Below are 18,348 nucleotides of genomic sequence, written 5' to 3'. Positions count from 1 at the left end.
AATTTAATTGAAGCTCTCCAAATAATTGCGCTGCTTCTCAGTGGTACACCTCAAACACCTATGTTCTTATGTGGAAAATCCTCCCAGCTCCCTACCTTGCTCCGCCTCTGGTGAGCTGGGCACCCGCGAGCTTGTCTGAGTTTCAGCACACAGTGAAGTTGTCCTTTCACTGCACAAACCCCACCTCCTAGGGGACCACCATCCCATGCTCTCTGAACTTACAAAGTTTGTGTCTGTCTCCTCTGCCCTTCTTACATACTTGTGCCTATTTGTTTCCATGGCCATATTTCCTTCTAGAGCTGTAGCTTGTCCCTGAAAATGAGATCTGTCCTTCAATTGTATCACCATAATATATATAATTGGCAGATAAAGGCTCTGTGTCTTTCAAGTGTGTAACTTCATGGGTGGTTTACCTGTGTTCTGTGGTGAGTGTCACACCAGTGAGTTAATGAGCAACATGGCCAGACTCTGCCTGAGGCTCCAGGCTGGATCCTCTTGATGGCAAAAGTATCTGCTTTGCATATTCGCTCCAAGCCAGCACAGCCTGCTGAGGGAAGCGCCCAATGTATGCATTGTGAGCAGGCATTGAGAAGGCAGGAAAACTGAAAAGTCACCAAACATGCTTGACCTTAGAATGAATTGCATTTTAAACAGATACAGCTAGAGATAAACCCACCTGTGTTACCTTAGCCTCAAGAAAGCATTCCTGGCCACCATTTCAGCTTGGCTCAATACACCGGGCTCAGATTGTTTTAAAAGGTGCAGGCACAGCACCATACTGCGGAGTAATTAGTACAGTGAAGTATCCCATTAGAACCTTTTGTTTTTTTAACTTACATTGCTGTGCTTTGCAAATATGCAGATTTGTGTTTCTTTGAATTGTGAAAATGATGGATATTTTCTTGAGAATGTCAATTGGTACTTTTATTTGGTCTTAATATTATAAATCTCTACGGATTTAGTCTGTATATGGAGTTTAATATAGCTGTTTTCTGGAATAAGTCGGTACACTGAATCACACAAGATATATTTAGATGTATTTTTGTTTTGTCTGGATTCAAATAGTGAATACACATACTACTTTAAAACAGGGACTGTGTGGTGGGGAAAGCATATTCCTAAGATCTCTTCCTGACCAGAGAACCATCTCACATTTTGTAGGAATATTACATACTGTGATTATTGAGAATTTAAAACATAATTTTTCCTATCAGCAACTTAAACTATCAAATGGTTTAACAGCCACTGCTCATTTTGAAAATATCTTTCAATAAATTAAATATTCTGTTCTCTTCACTGATGAAGGGAGTGTTTTTTATTAACACAATCTCTGTTTAAAAAAAATAATTGACTGTCTAAAGAAATGTACGGACAGCATTATTAGGAGGGACAAACATTTGATTGTTTTCTTACTTTAAAGTAACTTGTTGAATTCCCCTGTTACTAGTTTTACATGTATGTTTTGTCCTGGAGACTTTGACCTCTGTAATAGTTATCCATGCTGTTAATACAAAGCTCATTTTACTCATTTTCTTTCTCTTCTCTGTTCTCTTTAACATGCTGCAGTAGCTAACATATTATGGAGAGAAGAAGGTACCAAATTCAATTATTTTTTATATTATTTTGCTTGATTTTTAGATTTGTTGATTGTGACTAGTTTTCAGTATTTAGCTCAGTCTTATATATTGATTCATTATATCATTTGATTATATTACAATATTCTTGTATAAATCTATTACCATTAACAGTATCACTTTCTATCACCATGATGCATTATTTATATCAGTTTCATTGCAGTACAGGTGTATCAAAATGCTTTTAATAGACTAAAATAAGGTCAAAGAAATAGAAGCAGTTGCACTTAACACAATTGACATAATAACCCCAATTACGTCTGAGTAAGAATAATTATAAAGCCCATTGCCTTACCAAGGGAATATAAATTCTGTAAGAAAAAGGGCCACAGGCTCCAATGGCCTTGCGTCGGTGGTGTCCACCGCTGCAGGTGGCTGCCTGCCCCCTCCTCTCCTCAGCCAGGGTGGCGGTCAGCTGTGAGCCCGCGAGCCCGGCTGCCCCAGGGCCCCTGACTGGCAGTGGCAGTGCCCTCCTCCTTAGCCCCGAGACCAGGAGGGTGGCCCGGCTCGTGCTTCCATTAAATTCCAGGGAGGGCCTGAAAGCGAGCCTCGTCCGAAGCAGCTGCCCAGCGCTGAGTCCGCCGGCCTGGGTGCAGGACCTGGGCCCGGCACCCACCCCTGCTGCCACCCGGCTTCCCGGCAGCTTCCGAGACAACCACAGCCCATTTTACTCCACGTGGACACTGCGCACTGATATCCATGACTCGGGAGTGATCGAAGGGGACAGTGACCCCTCTGTTAGATGCTCTCTTGCCTCTGGAGATCAGTAAAATGAACCTTTCTCTGGGCAGACGTGAACCGATTTCATGGTATGGATACAGTGGAAGGCACATCATAGGGGCAGAGGCCCAGTGAGGCGGTGGCGCGCCAGGTTGGGAAGAGCCTGGTAGCTCCAGTCCGCTCTCCCTGCCACCTAGGAGCCTCCGGACGGTGACCCTCAGCCGTGACAGTGTAGAAACGCTCTGCAGGCCTCTCCTGGAAGGACAGGAGGCCTGTAGGTGGATTAAAGTCATTCCGAGACTCACCGCAAGGAACAATTTTACCTACTTAAGAATGTCTTCTGGTTTTTAAACTGTATGTAGTACTCGGTAGTTCTTTATTAATCGATGACGTTTTTATTCTTTATAATTTTGTTTGGCATAATATGTGGTCTTTAGAACATATTTTTTTCAGATAATTTTAAGATATATCCAAAAATATCCTTGGGAAAAAAATTTAAATCTTTTATTTAAATTTAAATTTTCACCAGTATACTTTGTTGTATATTTTAAAATGTGTAAATATAAATTCTAGAAGGCAGCATATTTTATTTTTACGCACAGACTTCTGTAAATTCTTTATTATACTGCAAGACATTACAATAAAAACGTCATATATACTAGTAGGAAGGGTGACCAAAGATAATATACAAATTTGAGGAATTGCTGAATCCCCACAGTGAGTATGATTATTCCATAAAAACAATTAAAATACTAGATAACCGAAGCGTCCAAAACAAATTTCTTTTACCATCTTTGAAAACTGCAGTATAACAATGTGAACAAGAGATGTCTGTGACTCACTTTTATTCCCAGTCCATCAATGTGTTATGTGTCTGCCTCTTCACCACAGCCAAGACAGACTTTCCCAAGGAAACGAGCTATAGAATCTCAGGTTCTTTAAGGTTAAATGGAAAGAAGGAAAAACACGGAAACAAAGTCTTTGTAAATAGGGAAGGGAGGAAGTGATGAAGGGAGGGCAGGGGGACTGGGGAAAAATAAGAACCAAGATGAATCATGTGAAGATACAGGGTCCCACAGGTGAATGTAACTGTACTGTAGACCTCAAATGTACCAATAACCTTAATGGGGGAAAACAATGGAGAGTGGAATATGATGGTTAAAAAGTCTATACTATATATACCAGTAAAATTTATTTAGATTACAAATTCCTTAGGTGTTGTATGTTCTATTAAAACAATAAAATGAAATCAATTTTTAAATGCCCAGAAAAATAGTTATTGTATTAATAAAGAGGCAAGAGAGTGTATTGAATAGATGTGACATCTTAATTACTTTAAGTGTTAAAATTTTGTTGTGATAGGCTACTAATTAGAAAGTCTTTAAGAACTATATAAGCCCTAGAACATAGCTTACCAAGGGTTTGTAACTAAGTAAATTTCACTGAATCTACAATGCATTATCCTACCCATTACTAACATTTAAGCTTGGAACACAGCTCTTCTATGCTGGTTTCTACTTTCACTTCTTTTCTACTCATTTGAGTTTCTAGAGATGTAGGAAGACCAGGTTAAGAGAGGAAGAATCTCACACACTTGATGACACACATTTTAAAGATCCTATAAATGTAAACACCTTGAAAACTTGGTAAATTCCAAGATAAATAAGATCTAATATCTACCCTAAATTTTTGAACTTTCAAAGAAACTCTTCAGTAGGGTAAACATGATTTAGCAAGCTACATCATACCTACTGCCAAGTAAGCTCACTGGGTGATGATTTTCGAATCACACTTAACTTCAGTACTATTTGTGGGAGGGGGTACTGGGGATCAAACTCAGTTCCTTGCACTTGTAAGGCAGGAGGCAGAACCACTGAGCTAAATCCCCAGCCTAACTTCAGTATTATTGATTTTCTTCTATAATGTTTTTATGTTATAATGAAGTATAATTTAACACTATAATGTAATAAAGTATTCCCTAATATTTATTAAGTGGGAAAATAGATAAGATTATTAAGTCCAACTTAATAAGTATATATATAGCAAAAATCCAAAATTAAAGAAATTTAAACCATTTTATTCTCTGAAGATCTCCACTTCCATTAATGCTCAGATAATCATATCATTAAATTATATTACCCTATCTATTATATCTAAATGTTACCATTCTGGCCAATACACATTGTAGTTGAATCGTGCCCACTTTCTAGATGTCATCTGTGTGGTAGTGGGGACTAAATCCTTAAGTGAGGCTTATTTCAGTTGAACATAGTATAACAGCCATATTGCAGTGCATTGGTATGATTTTACTCTTTGCATAAAAACATTTTAGCTGCAAATATATGATTTTTTTTCACTTAATTTATTGGTACATTTTAGGGGTACAATACAGTTAAATTCATCATTGGGAAATTGGATCTTTATGTGATATATCTAGGTTCTTATTTTTCCCCTACGTGACATATCTAGGTTCTTATTTTTCCCCTGTCCTCCGTTCACCCCTCCACACTTCCCTATTTACAAATATATTGTTTCCCATTTTTTCCTTTTCTCATATTTTTTTCTTTTCCTTTCTTTCCTTTCCCCTACCCCTCCCACTAACCCTACTCCTTTAGATCTTTTATTCCTATTTCAAATTACCAATTATTCATTTTGATCCTTCTTAACACTTTCAGTTTCTTAAACCAGAGAAACTATTCGGTATTTACATGTGTGTCCTATTTATTTCACTTAAGAGTATGGCCTTAATGTGCATCCACTTATCTGGAAATGTCTAGAGCTTCTCATTCTTTATCGCTAAGTAGTACTCCATTTTATATTTTTAAAAATATCTTCTTTATCCACTCTCCATTTGATGGGCATTTGGGCTCTTTCCAAGATTTAGCTGTTACAAACTGTGCCTCTATATCCATGGGTGTGCATATGTTGCTGTGGTAAGATTCTTTTAATTCTTTTGGAGAGATACCCAGCAGAGGAATAGCTAGGTCAAATGGAACTTCTAATCTGAGTTATTTAAGGTATCTCCACATTGATTCCCACAATGGTTGTACCAGTCTGCACTCCCACCAACAATGGAGAAAGGTTCCTTTCTCCGCAGAACCCCACCAGCATTTGTTATTGGTTGATTTCTTGATAGCAGCCATTCTTTCTGGGTGAGGTGGAATCTCAGTGTTGCTTTCATCTGCATCCCTCGAATGACCAGTGATGTGGAACATTTTTTCATGTTTATTTGCTGCTTTTTCTTGTTTGTCTGAGAAATGTCTGTTCATTTCAGATGCCCATTTTTGAAGTAGGTCTTTATATTTGGGAAGTCTCATTTTTTAAAATTTCTTTATGTATTTTAGATAGTACTCCTTTTTCTGAGGAATAGCTGACAAAAATTGTTTCCCACATTGCAGGATGTCTTTTAGCTCTGTTGGTGGTTTCTCTTAGTACAGAAGCTTTTTAATAAGATGAGATCCCAATTGTTGATTCTTTTGCTAGTTATCATGCTGCTGAGGCTTTGTTCATAAAGTATTTTCCTATGCCAATGTCTTCAAGAGATCTACCTAACTGACATTGCAGCAAGTTTAGTGTTTCTGAATATTTAGATTTTTTAATTAACTTAAATTTCAGTTTAGTGTATAATGACAGCATATGGATCTAGTTTTAATTTTTGGCAGATTAAAATCCAGTTTTTATAACACCACTTATTAAAGAAGCTATCTTTCCTCCAGTAAGGATGGTGGGCTCCTTTTTCAAAGATGATTTGGCTGAATATGTCTGGAGTTGTTTCTGCATCTTCTAATCTATTCCACTGATCCTCAGGTCTATTTCTTTGTCAGTACCATGCTGTTTTTATCACAGTGACTTTGTAGTATAGTTTCAAGTTGTCATGTCTCCGTTGCCTAGAATTGCTTTTGCTATGCTAGGTCTCTTCTGGTTCCAAATGAATTTTTGGATTTTTTTTTTGGTAGTTCTGTGAAATATACTGTTGGGATTTCAATCATGCAGTGATAGGATATTAAAATGGCAACAGTCATGAACTAAAAATCTGTGCTTGCTGGGTTATTCAAGGTGAGAAATGTAATGTTGATTATCTAGTCTTGCTTATGTTGTTCTTCAGGTTAATAGTTATATATGTATATATGTATAGCCACTGAAAAATGAACAGGCTAATCTCAACCAATGAAAACTTTGTATAACACCAAGACTATTAATGTACTTTGACTACCAATATCTTAGAATTATAACTTGCTGTTGACACAATGTGAGTAGTAAAGTAAGGACAGTTTAAATCAGAGGAAAAAAAATGTCTTAAAATCTGTTGAGTGATTAACTTAAAATACACACATCTCATTGATACATTAGCTGACTCTTAATATTGATACCAGTTACATAAATGCATGCCTTACATGATAAGTGATGTGGTTATATGAATGTAGCAGGCCGCTGTTCCTGAGCACCTGCCTCTCCCCAGAGACTGGGCCAGGAATGTGCTTCACATCCATTTCTCTTCAGTCCATTTCATGTATTTAAAGGTGTAGTATTGATTATAAAATCCTCCGAGAAATATTTTTCTCTGGTGAGACTGCAAGTAATTTTTACATGCTGTTCTGTACAGAGGGAAAACAAAGCAAAACAAACAAAAAAAAGTACACAAGAAACAAGAAAATTATGGATTCCCTCCTAGGGCCCCTGTACTCCATTAGATTAATAATCTGATGTTGGGAGGGGGCAGGGGAAAGAAAAGAAGGGAAAGAGAAAACATGAGAAAAGAAGGAAAAATGGAACAAAGTCTTTGTAAATAGAGAGAGGTGGAGGGGTGAAAGGGAAAGCAGGGGAATGGGGAAAAAACAAGAACCAAGACCTGTCATGTAAAGGTACAAGATCCCAATGGTGAATGTAATTGTATTGTGTGCCTAAAACCTACCAATAAACTTAATGAAGTAGCAACAAAAATGGACCCAGAAAAGAGAGACAAAGTATGCATGTCTGTCCTCATCAGGCATGAACAGCAAGACCCTGCCCAGTCTTGGCTGTGAGGTGGGGGTGGACCTGGCCCTGGAGCAGCCATATTGTAATGTCCTGCAGGCACCTCCTGAAGCAAGTGTGACTGAAACACAGAGTATCACACCAGGGATTCAGGACCCTGTACTCCTGGGAGTGTTACTGGAACTGGAAGAACTTGGGTTTGTGTTGATTGTTTCTATCAATACTCAGATATTGTAAATGTAAGCAGAAAATGTTAAAATGTATGCTACTTAACTTGTTAAGAATATCCACTGTTTGGCAGTGTAGCTCAGTGGGAGAAGACATGCTCAGACTATGTTCAAGGGGTTAGGATCTACCCTCAAAATGGACACAAAGCACCAAAAATCAACTGCACATTTCCATAAATAGCACATATTTTTAAAAGGATAAAAAATGGCAGAATCCCATTGTCATTTTGCAGATCTTTAAAATTTCTGGTGTTCACTCCTGACATCACACTTTATATTGCCCATCAAAAACTACATCTATGTTTGGGCAAATGAGAGAAAAAATGGGAATGACATTATAAGGTTGTTATACACATATTTTTGAATTGGCAGACCTGAAAGGAACAAGACTGGAAATTTTTCTATGAAAATTAAGGATTTTTTAAAGCAGAATTAGAGATTTGGGGGCATAAAATTGACAACATCACAACTTGAGATTTAAATGAAAATAATCATGCATATGAACATCCTTGTAAAAAAAGTAAGTGTTATAGCTATGATTCCTCTGTGAATGAAGAGATAATTTGTCTGAATGGAGTTTATCTCTCCTTGTGTATTCCCGTATCACTCCCTCCAAAAGAAGATGGGATGTAGCTAAAAAGTATCTAGGGTTAGTGTACACAAACACATTATGAGAATTGATATATATTTTCAGTGTCTGTTATCTACATCAGGCAGTTTTGCCTGTGCTGAGCATGTGTTAGTAAATTTATATATATATATGCAGTATTAGAAAATTTAAGAAGAGTGACATTTCAGTCACATGTTCAGGCAATTAATTTTTCTGATAAAATTAAAATAAAACTTTTAAGGAGCAATATGCTTGCAAAAAATGACAAAATGTTACCTTTTTGGGTGGGGAAAAGAATTCACAGAAAGCTCTAAAAGTATAGCTTTACTTCATAAGCAAAGTGATTTATGCATAGATATTTATTTGAAAGAATTATAATTAATATAGTTATATACAGTATTTTGTTGTCATTACATTTTCATATATACAAGGAGTTATAGTCAAACTAAAAGCAATCAAAGGAAAAAACAAAATACACTCAACTTTGGATAATTATATCTGTATGTCATCCAGGAAAACAGTTCAGTTTATGCTTTATGAAAATGCTGGTGTCTAATTCATATTTTAAAAGCAAGAAAATAGACCTTCAGATTTAGAGGAGGGATTTGGATGGATTAAGTGGTTTTTAAAGGAAAATACAGTTCAGAAATTTCATCACTGTAACTGGTCACATTCGGATTTTACTATGTTGTTTAAAGTATAGGAAAGTAACATAACAAAAGTATCTGGATGGGTGAGGAGGAAGCGTTTGGAGAAATTTGCAGGAAATGTGGAATCTGAGTGCTTGTCAATTTCAAACACATTCAAACTCAGGACTGTAGGCCAGAACTTTGGAGGTGTAAAGGAGGGTAGGTGTGTTCATTTCAAAATGGGTAAAGCTTTATAAAAACCATCAAATACAGTATGAAACAGAACCAAGTGAAAGTCAGGCACCATACTCCAACTTGGTTTTGTCCAAAAGCTTCAACAATAATGTTGAAATTGGTAGTTATTAAATCAATTATATCAATTGAATCAATTATAAAGAAATTATATTTCTTTTATATGTGATTATAACTAAAAATAACAGCTAAATTTTATTTCACACTAAATTTTATTTTATAAAAAAAATATTTGTATTTTGTTTGCTACTTCTGTTACTGCTCAGGAATATTCCACCTTAATGTAATACTCTGGAAATACAGTGCTTAATTAACTAGTAGCGTTTATTAATATATTAACATTATAAATAATAAAAATCATAAGCTACACTAAACAATCAAGAGTCTTTTATGGTGTACATGTGTAAGATTCAAATAATTTCACATGCTATCAGAAAATATATATGCTATGTAAAAATACCAGTAAAATTATATTTGAGTAAATTTCCTTCTAAATCAAGAATAAATATCGTTAGGTCAAAATGCATGACTCTGATATTCACCAAGAACATATTTATAAAATTACATACGACAAGTTCAATAACCAAATATTTGTATGAATGCTTGATTACAATCCTCCATCAATGGGCAACCTGAGCTGGACTTAATAGGCCTTACAGGTAGTTTCAGTTGAAAAAATATTTTGCTGGAGAAGTTTTCAGATTTAGTTATCTTTCTCCTCGTGGATGGTTTTAGAGTTTAAACATTTAAGGAACAGTCATTTGGCTTTCTCATTATCAAGATGGAGATACTACCTCTCATCTTTCAAAGAGCACGCGTTGCTATTCAATATGTAAGATATGTTTAGGCTGAATAACTGGATCGATCGAGTCAGTCCAGCTGGTGAAAGGAGCTGTGCAAGTGAAGCTCAGAGAAGGAGACTTGGTCTTAGGGCTGAGCGTGTGGCAAGAGAGCAGAGTGGGAGACGGGGCAGGTGTGCCTGCACACACGCGACTCCCTAAGTCACACGCCAGCCCTGCGCCACCCAGGGTGAGTGCGGCAGCACCTGCAACCACGAGTGTGGGTGTGCAGAGCAAGGGTGGAGAGTTTCAGAGAGGTCACACACCCGTATCTGCAATCGGGAAAGAACTAAGACCTTAAATCCATTAGAACAGAACTCAAAAATGCTTGTATAAAAACTAATGTTAGTGTTCCATGTGGGTTGACTTTATCAAAATATAGTTCGGGAAAATATATATTCTTCAAAATCTGGTAGTCTCCTAAAAATATGGAAGGTCTACAAAAAATGAAATTTCATTTTACCCAGTGAACTCTAAAAATAATAGAATAAATTTAATTACTGGCCATTACTTTTATTCCCTAACACTTCCATTAAGAAGCAAAATAATCAAAATAATCTATATGTTAAAGAGCTCATAGTTCCATTTATAGTTATTTGAAAACACACGAAACACCAAATTAAAGAACCCACTGACTTGAGATTAGGAAAAATGAATCAGAATGTTTGCATAACACCATACAGTGGCCTGAAAGTGCGGTGTCATCCCACAGGAGTGGCGTCGGTAACATCATACAGCTGGCAGATTGATCTGCTAGAGATACACGGCACTGTGGGCTTTTGTTGTAAAGCTTTCTGATAATTTTATCTTGAACTTTTGAATGTGTTTCTCTGCCTAAGGTCTGGGAATTGGGAACATGTTCTATGTGTTTTATGAAGATGGAATCAAAGTGATACAACCGGTGGAATGTGAATTTCAGAGACACATTAAGCCCAGTGAGAAGCTCCTCGGATTCCAGGTAAGTACTGTATTTTAAGAATTCCCTCATAATTTCATGCACCAATTGTGTTAAGTAGAATTACATTTTGGAAATACAGTGACTCTATACACATATGAAACTGGTGTTAAAAAGAAAATATTGAATCTGGGATATGGACCATTAGCCCATGAAGATTTTTATATTTCAGAAGGAAAACAAAGTAACATATTGTAGATTTTTAAATACTAGTTAACATTTAAAAGGAACAAAACAGCATGAACTGTTTCAGCAGGCAATGATGACTCCTTAATTAGGCTCCTTGATTTACGAGAATGTCCATTTCTGTAGACAGTCCTTACTGTAATGAAATTAAGGACAGTGATGTGGAAACACTTTGTATGTGCGTCACAAATACTGACCCTTTCATTTCTCATGAGGTCTCAGGGTGTGGAAAATTTCAATTTGGACTTGGAAGTGTCAATTTCTATATTTACTTATACCTCACGTTTATCATACTGACTTTCATCTGTAAAATTTGGGCACCAAATTTATGAAATCAAAAAATCTCTGATAAAATACACATTGTATTACATGTGAGGGATACTGATTAATGTTCAGGATTAAATAGATAATTCTGTGAGATAATAACTCATTACTTTTATGTTCACATTGTCATAGTTACATCTATCACCAGAAAAATTTATGTATATGTCAAAATACATGCCTCTGAAATCATCTGTTACTTATGTGTTCCCACACAATCTCAGACACACATTAGAAACACACAGCGAGGTGACTTCTAAGGCAGACCTCACCAACCAACCCTCTCCCAAGATGCAGAGGCCAAGTTAGCTGGCCACAGTGTCCGAGTTTCAAATGGGTATTTTTGCCACTACCACGGCGACCCCATGGCACCTCCGGCCCGGCTGACATAGCTGGTGAGACTGGCACAGGGAGACGGCAGTTGACCCCAGAAGTCGTGCACTGGAATGGAAACTAGGAAAACAGTGTGAGAGAACCAAAACACCCTCCAGACTCCCCCGGACATTCTATGGGACAGAGACACGTTCAGCATTTAATTTAATATGTCTGTGATTGCTCTACATGAATAAAATCACGTTTAATCTGAAAGTATTTCACACATAAGCTAAATTACTAAATAGAATTATCAGAATTTTTGAAATTTATTATTTTCCTGCAAGTACAAAAACATTTAAAACGGCACATCTAATTTCATTTTGTTTCATAATTCTATTTTTATAATACTAAATCCATTTTAATAAGACATTTATGTGTATATATGTGTAATAAACACATGCATAAAAATATACATTTTTGCTTCTACTAAACCAAATGATTTAATTTCATACCAGATTCATATTTTTGTAAAACATATAGGACATGTAGAATTCTGGAGTCAAAATTATTAGTTACATCAGAGCATAATTATTTTGTGTCAGAGTATTTCTTTATGATACTATAAAAGTTTGTAGTTAACTGACACAGCTGTATCACAGAACTTCAAACTTTAGATCCTAGTATGGTACTAAGAAAATAACATACGAAGTCAATTCTCCTTATCACAAAACTATCATCTCACAAATCTGATTTGCATATTTAAAGAAAAGAATCTCCCTGTATCACACAGCATTCAGCAGTATCAGCTAAAAACTCAGTGCTATGGGACACAATTTTTAAAGAATATTTTTCGAAAACAATTTTGATGGCCCTTAATGGGTTACTTTAGCCACTAGGAATCCAAAGCAGGAAGCACAAGCTCATAGTTCTGAGTAATGGGGATGTGGGCTGCACTGAGCCGTATTTCTATCTTTAAAAGCTTAGAGTGCTTAGATGTCCTTCTAAAAACACAAAAGTAAAAACTACGTAGAACTATGTATACTGCATTTATTTCTCAGTGTACACATTGGCAATTCTAAGTATTGTGTCAAATTATTATCTAAATCAAAGCACATGAATACATTTCTATGTATTGATAGACACAAATGCACAATACAGAGAAAGAACTATATGTAATTTTCTATAAAAATAAAGACTGAAGAGAAGTTAGAAATGACGAGAGCCTTCATAAGGTGGATTTCCCTCAACCAGCATTCCCTTGTACATGGTACAAATCAACAGTGGTGAAGTAGCAATGACCACCTGCTAAGAAGTACAAAAAACTCCTAATGGGATACATTGCAGCCTTTAGCTCAGAGTTTCCACATCATGGTTTCTGACAATCTATAGTCATAGTGTATGTTGACTCATCTTAAAAATGCATATTTCAAAGTGAAAATAAATTTAAGGACAGGAAATTTGCAATCCAACATTAAATAAAACAGGAGTTAACAGAAGTTTCTGTACTTTTATAGAAGAGTGGATAAAAAGTGAGAAAGAGGTTTGTAATTTTAGTGTTAAATAGCTGTCAAGTACTGTTGTTTTTTTAAATTTCTGACACTTTTACTGCTTTGGATATTGAAATTAAATAAATTCCAGCTGCTGCATTATTTTAAAATCATAAAAATAATATAAAAAGAGTGAATTGCTGGAACTAATTCCTGCTTATAGTTTTAAATATAAAATATATAGGAAATCATTTATAACAAAAAGAAGGACATTTATTGCTTAATCATTACATCTTACATATATGAAATAAAATCTAGGGCACACAAACTAATTTTTGCTCTTGGTTATTTTCATTTCTTCCTGTGAAACAAACTTACATATTTGGGATTTGCATTCCTAACTGATGACATACAGGTGGGCTCTGAAGACCAGCTGTTTGCATCAGGTCCACACAGTGGGCGAGGGTGACATGAGCCGGGGCCAAATGCCAGCCCCAGTCACCCCTGCAGTCCTGAGAGTCGTGCTTGACCAAGGAGACGGGTGCCACAGCCCGGCCCGGAGCACCGGAAGCCCACCGCTGCGCCTTCTCTCTCCTGTAGTCAGGGCTAGATTTAATGATGTTTGTATTCCCACCCTCCACACAAGCCCTTACACGTGACAAGTGGTCCAGGAACAGTGATGCAGGACGCTAACAGAAATCCCATCTCTTCGAGCCTGGGGTATCTCTTCTGTTTTGCACACTCTAAAGATGTATACTTCTCATTCTTTCCCTACTTGATATTTCTCACTTTCCAGTTCCCTCAAAACAGTGCTCTTCTTTCAGCGTTTGTGAAGCGTTTTGTACAATGACTCATCATAGCTGAGTTGCTTCAGTGTAACTTCAGGGTCCATTAGCTCAGGTCACAGGGCCTAAAGGTCCTGCGTGGTTATATTGCCTGAGTTTCTACTGTAGAAAAAGGCTGGTTTGCGTGATTTTAGAAGACAAATCTCCGGAGTATAAATGCTTGAAAAGTGTCTTTAGGAATAATTTTCTTTCCACAAGTAAGGATTAAGCATCAACACCATACTTTTTACTTACATGGTTAACTTTCAGAGAATATCAGTGCAATACCAAATATAACTTGTGATCAGTAAAGTTTAGATTAAAACCGAGAGAATATGTAAGCTTTTTCAAACCTCTTAAAGACGCTGTTTGGCTGCTCTAAATAAAAATTCAATTTCGGAGTGATGTCAGATTACACTAGGATACAGCTTTGGGATGTGTTGCTGAGGGTTCCACCTCTTTTTCTGACTTTTTGTTTTGTAGTCTACTAGACTCTTGCTATATTTAATCTTAGCTATACGCACAATTTCATCTTGTCTCTTAGACTGTGAGCATAAAACCAATTCGATCTCACTGGAGACTTACAGATTCAGAACTCACACTGAAATGAGTTTGGAAAATATGTTTAAAATCACAAGTTCAAGGAGACAAGCTTTTCCAAAATTACTGACTTTTTCACTTCCGTTTTCAACTACTGTGTCACCCTTGTCTACCAGGTGATTGGTCTTCAATGCTTTTCAGCTGAGTCACCTGCTACATTTATAGATCTAACTCCTTCTCCAAAAAATATCCTGGTGTTACATCTTCTGAAATGGATATTGGGAGAACTAAAAAGAAAATTGTCCATGTCTTATCATGCATAGGTCTGGTATTATGGAACTTGATTCTTTTCCTGCTTTTCAGGCTGATTTTAATAATACCGAGCTATAGAACTTAACTCACTTTCTGTTGTACAGGAAATCTGATGTGAATCTCTAAAAATGTTTATATTGTAGTTTTGGAAATTCCCCTTCAGGAAATTACTTTTTTCTCTGTAAATAACTAGCATCACTATACTGTTGGAACAGAATCCGTAAGTAGGAATAGATTGTCCACAGTGTTCAGAGTCCTTTGTGAGAAATGAGATTCTAAATGGGGGGCCCAGGGTCCCTCCTTCCCTCGGCCTTCGAAGCTTTGATCGACGCTCTTCATGAATCTCCCTATTCCCCTCTTCAGCATGATTTTTCCTGTTTCTAATCCAAATACTAATTTTTCAAACTTGGTCCACAAAAATACTTCTTGAAACACCAGCCCTTTTACACAATATGGATAACCCGTTCCCCCATGAAGCCAGTGAACAACCTCTTGAATTCAGCACCATTGCATATTTCAGAGAGGTGATCTAAGTGCTTCCCACTTATTTTTCTCTCCGTGAGTCTCTATTTAAATGTGGGTTAACTTGCAGCATTACAGAGTGATAAACATTTAAGCTTTTGTCACTTTGTGCTTCCAGTAATATCCTTCGAAGTTTCCTAAAGAGAGTAATGTAAGCTACTTCTAAATATTCCTAGGAGATTACTCTGTGCCTTTCAGAAGAAATAAAGCCTTGAGGTTGGTGTTGGAACCCTCGATTTAAAGTGGGCCTTTAGAGTTTTGACATAAATCCCGCTGGCTGCAGTTTTACTGTTTCTCTTAGACAGCAGCGCGTAAACTTGACACTGGGGGTCCCAGCGGCGGGCACCCTGTGGCGCGTGCAGCAGCGTAGCCGTGCGCTGTGCCCGACCCCCACCCCCACCCTAGGGCCAGCCCAGGCCAGGTGTTCGGGGACAGCTGCAGCACTGCTGGTGCGGTGCAATGTTTCCAGGCGATGGTCAGGACCTGCGCTGGAGAGCGCGTGTTTAAAGCCTTTAAAATCTTTTCAACACAGATGTTCCTAAGGTTACCTGAGAGGCTAAGCTGATGAAAACGTCAGTGACACGGTTATTATCAGCATGAACAAACTTTACTTAAGATTTCGCAGCGTGACACCGCCATATCTCACATGACTTACACGATAGTCTTCTAAGTCTAAATGTATTTTGTCCACAGAGTGTGCTGGCTTTTTATATTGATGTATTTTACAAAAAGCAAAATAATATGAGAGTTTATGATGAATAGTCCTGTCTTCCCAGTGCCCCATTGTCACCTGGTCATCAGGGAGTCACTTGAATAACGTGCTGCACGGTGCTGTTTCCTGAATTACCAACACTAAGTATTTTCTGTTGCTGTTCCTTTGTAAAAGCTCATGATTTTGCTTAAACAATTATTGAATTTTTTGTTTCTAATATATTGGAAGTCACATAATTGTTCCTATTTTGTGGGTAAGATTATTTTGATTGTTTAATCTGTATATTTTCAAAATGTTTTAAAATTCACATTTCACTGTAACTTTTTGAGCACTTGATTAATTTCTTATTGTTTGCTTTTTATATCCCTACAAGAAACTTTTATAAGTACATGAATTTTTATCTCCACAAATTTTCAATTTAACAGGGAGAATTTCTTTCATTCTTTTCTGTATTTTAGAAACGTCACAAATATCAGTTTTCAAAAGCAATGGAATTGTAGAAGCTACTGTATTCATATTAGTACATTATATATGAATGCATATATACAACCTAGTGCAAAGTTATATCAGAATTTAATTATACAGATATGTAAATTTATGTTTTGGGGTGCATTTTTACATAAATATTTCAGAGCAAGTAATCCACACTATAATATGCAGTAATTTTTCGATGGGGTCTGTGATATTTGCAGATGTATTCTAAATTATTTTTAATTTAAACTTGCTCTACGTGATGCATAGAAACAAGAGCACTGCACCTAGGCATGAGGGAGGGAGCCTGTGCCTTGTGATGCACCTGTGCTCCGTGCAGAGTTGAGATCACAGCACGGAGTCACGTCTCCGGGCATTGGCTGGGACTCTGGGGAAGACGCTGAAGACATTTCCTGTAGCGTCCGGCGCTTGTGAGGCAGGCGGTGGCACTGCTGAACCACATCCCCAGCCTCCCGTCCGGCAGCATCTGAAGTCCGCAGCGCACTGCTGTCAGCCTCCCTGCTCCTCCTGGTGACTCAGCCCCACACCCCACTAGCCTCTCCCTCTTCCTCCAACCCCTCCTCTCCAGCCTCTGGAGTGCTACTGAGTTCCGGCTCTATGGGGTATCTTGCTGAGAGTCTACATGTGGCTTCAATCATCTGGTGTTTGTGCTTTTCTGCTGGGTTATTTCACTTAGGCACCTCCATTGCCATCCATTTTCTCACAGATGACAATGTCAGCCTTTCTGTGGCTGACTAATACGTTCTGTGTATGCACCACCTTTTCCTGTCAGTTCATCGTGGTCTAATGTTCATCTGTTTAATGTACTGACTTCCCTGTTGTCCACACACTGCTCAAGTGAGGTTTGTTTACTTGCCCATCTGCAGATTGTATCGAGGGTTTTCTGTGTCCAGGGTTTTGGTAGCTGGATAGGTCTTGAAGAAAAAGGCAGAGTGCCACAGACCCATAAAGACCAATGAGAGTGATGGCTGCTCTTGACATGTTTACAAAGGATGCTGTGGGAGGGAATCCTAGTGCTGAATCTGCCTTACCTTAAGTATTTCTCTGAAGTTCAGACAACTGGATCATCTTAATGACACACAGGGTATTTAGGAGAAGATACTGGCATGTGGCTGCCCAGGATTTGCTTTATTTCCAATCTCATCTGTTCAGATAGGGCCCACGTGAGAGGAATAGCTTTGGGCAGCAAATCCTGGTTGTCTGGATATAAGGCCCTGCGGTTTCACACTGATCTCCACACCCAGCCTCTTCTTCATTTTGCTTTTAGAGACAGGATCTCCTCAAGCCTCTAAATTGCCCAGGCAAGGCCGGAATTTTCAGTCTCCTGCCTCAGCCTTCCAGGGTGCTGGGATTACAGGTGTACCCCAGCATGCCCAGCTTCAAATATCAAGTGTTAAGCAAATAACCCCAAGAAGTAGTCAGGCAAAGAAATTAGTTCCTTAAGTAGCACTGAAGCAAAGCAAACAATCAAGCAAGCAAACCTGAATCCCTTACTTGTAATTTGTAGGGCTGAGTTAAAAGCAGTGTTGCGAAGCTGCCGAGCACCATCTCTTTGCTGTTTTTTATAAGGCCGTATTTACTGGGAGGTGTACCCTTTTATTTCTAAAACGAATGTTTTATTAATTTTAAAAATCATAACAACTTGTTAATTAGTGGTTGACATGGACAATTTGAGAAAATCTCTTTGGAGGATGTGCCTGACTGGGAGGAAGTGTGGGAGACCCAGGGCTGTGTTTACTGGAGTCCTGGTGACTCAGCTTCGATAAACGCGTTCAGTCGCTTTAGGGAAGGTTTGCA

The 18,348-nt window shown here is 37.7% G+C and overlaps 1 protein-coding gene across 1 annotated transcript in view; it reads left to right on the top strand.

The window, feature by feature from the left end:
• The window catches only part of Fstl5 (follistatin like 5), a 716,962-nt gene that overhangs the window by 611,777 nt on the left and 86,837 nt on the right, over window positions 1-18,348 (top strand). The window contains exons 12-13 of the mRNA XM_033759984.1: window positions 1,567-1,593; window positions 10,725-10,843. Coding sequence (XP_033615875.1) covers window positions 1,567-1,593; window positions 10,725-10,843 — 146 coding nt within the window. The remainder of the gene's footprint in view (window positions 1-1,566; window positions 1,594-10,724; window positions 10,844-18,348) is intronic.

This window comes from Fukomys damarensis, unplaced genomic scaffold (genome assembly GCF_012274545.1).
Source record: "Fukomys damarensis isolate Sample0158 unplaced genomic scaffold, DMR_v1.0_HiC HiC_scaffold_38, whole genome shotgun sequence".
In the NCBI taxonomy this organism is placed as follows: Eukaryota; Metazoa; Chordata; class Mammalia; order Rodentia; family Bathyergidae; genus Fukomys; species Fukomys damarensis.
The sequence above is the reverse complement of the archived record's forward strand: the minus strand, read 5'-3'. Positions and strand labels throughout refer to the sequence as shown.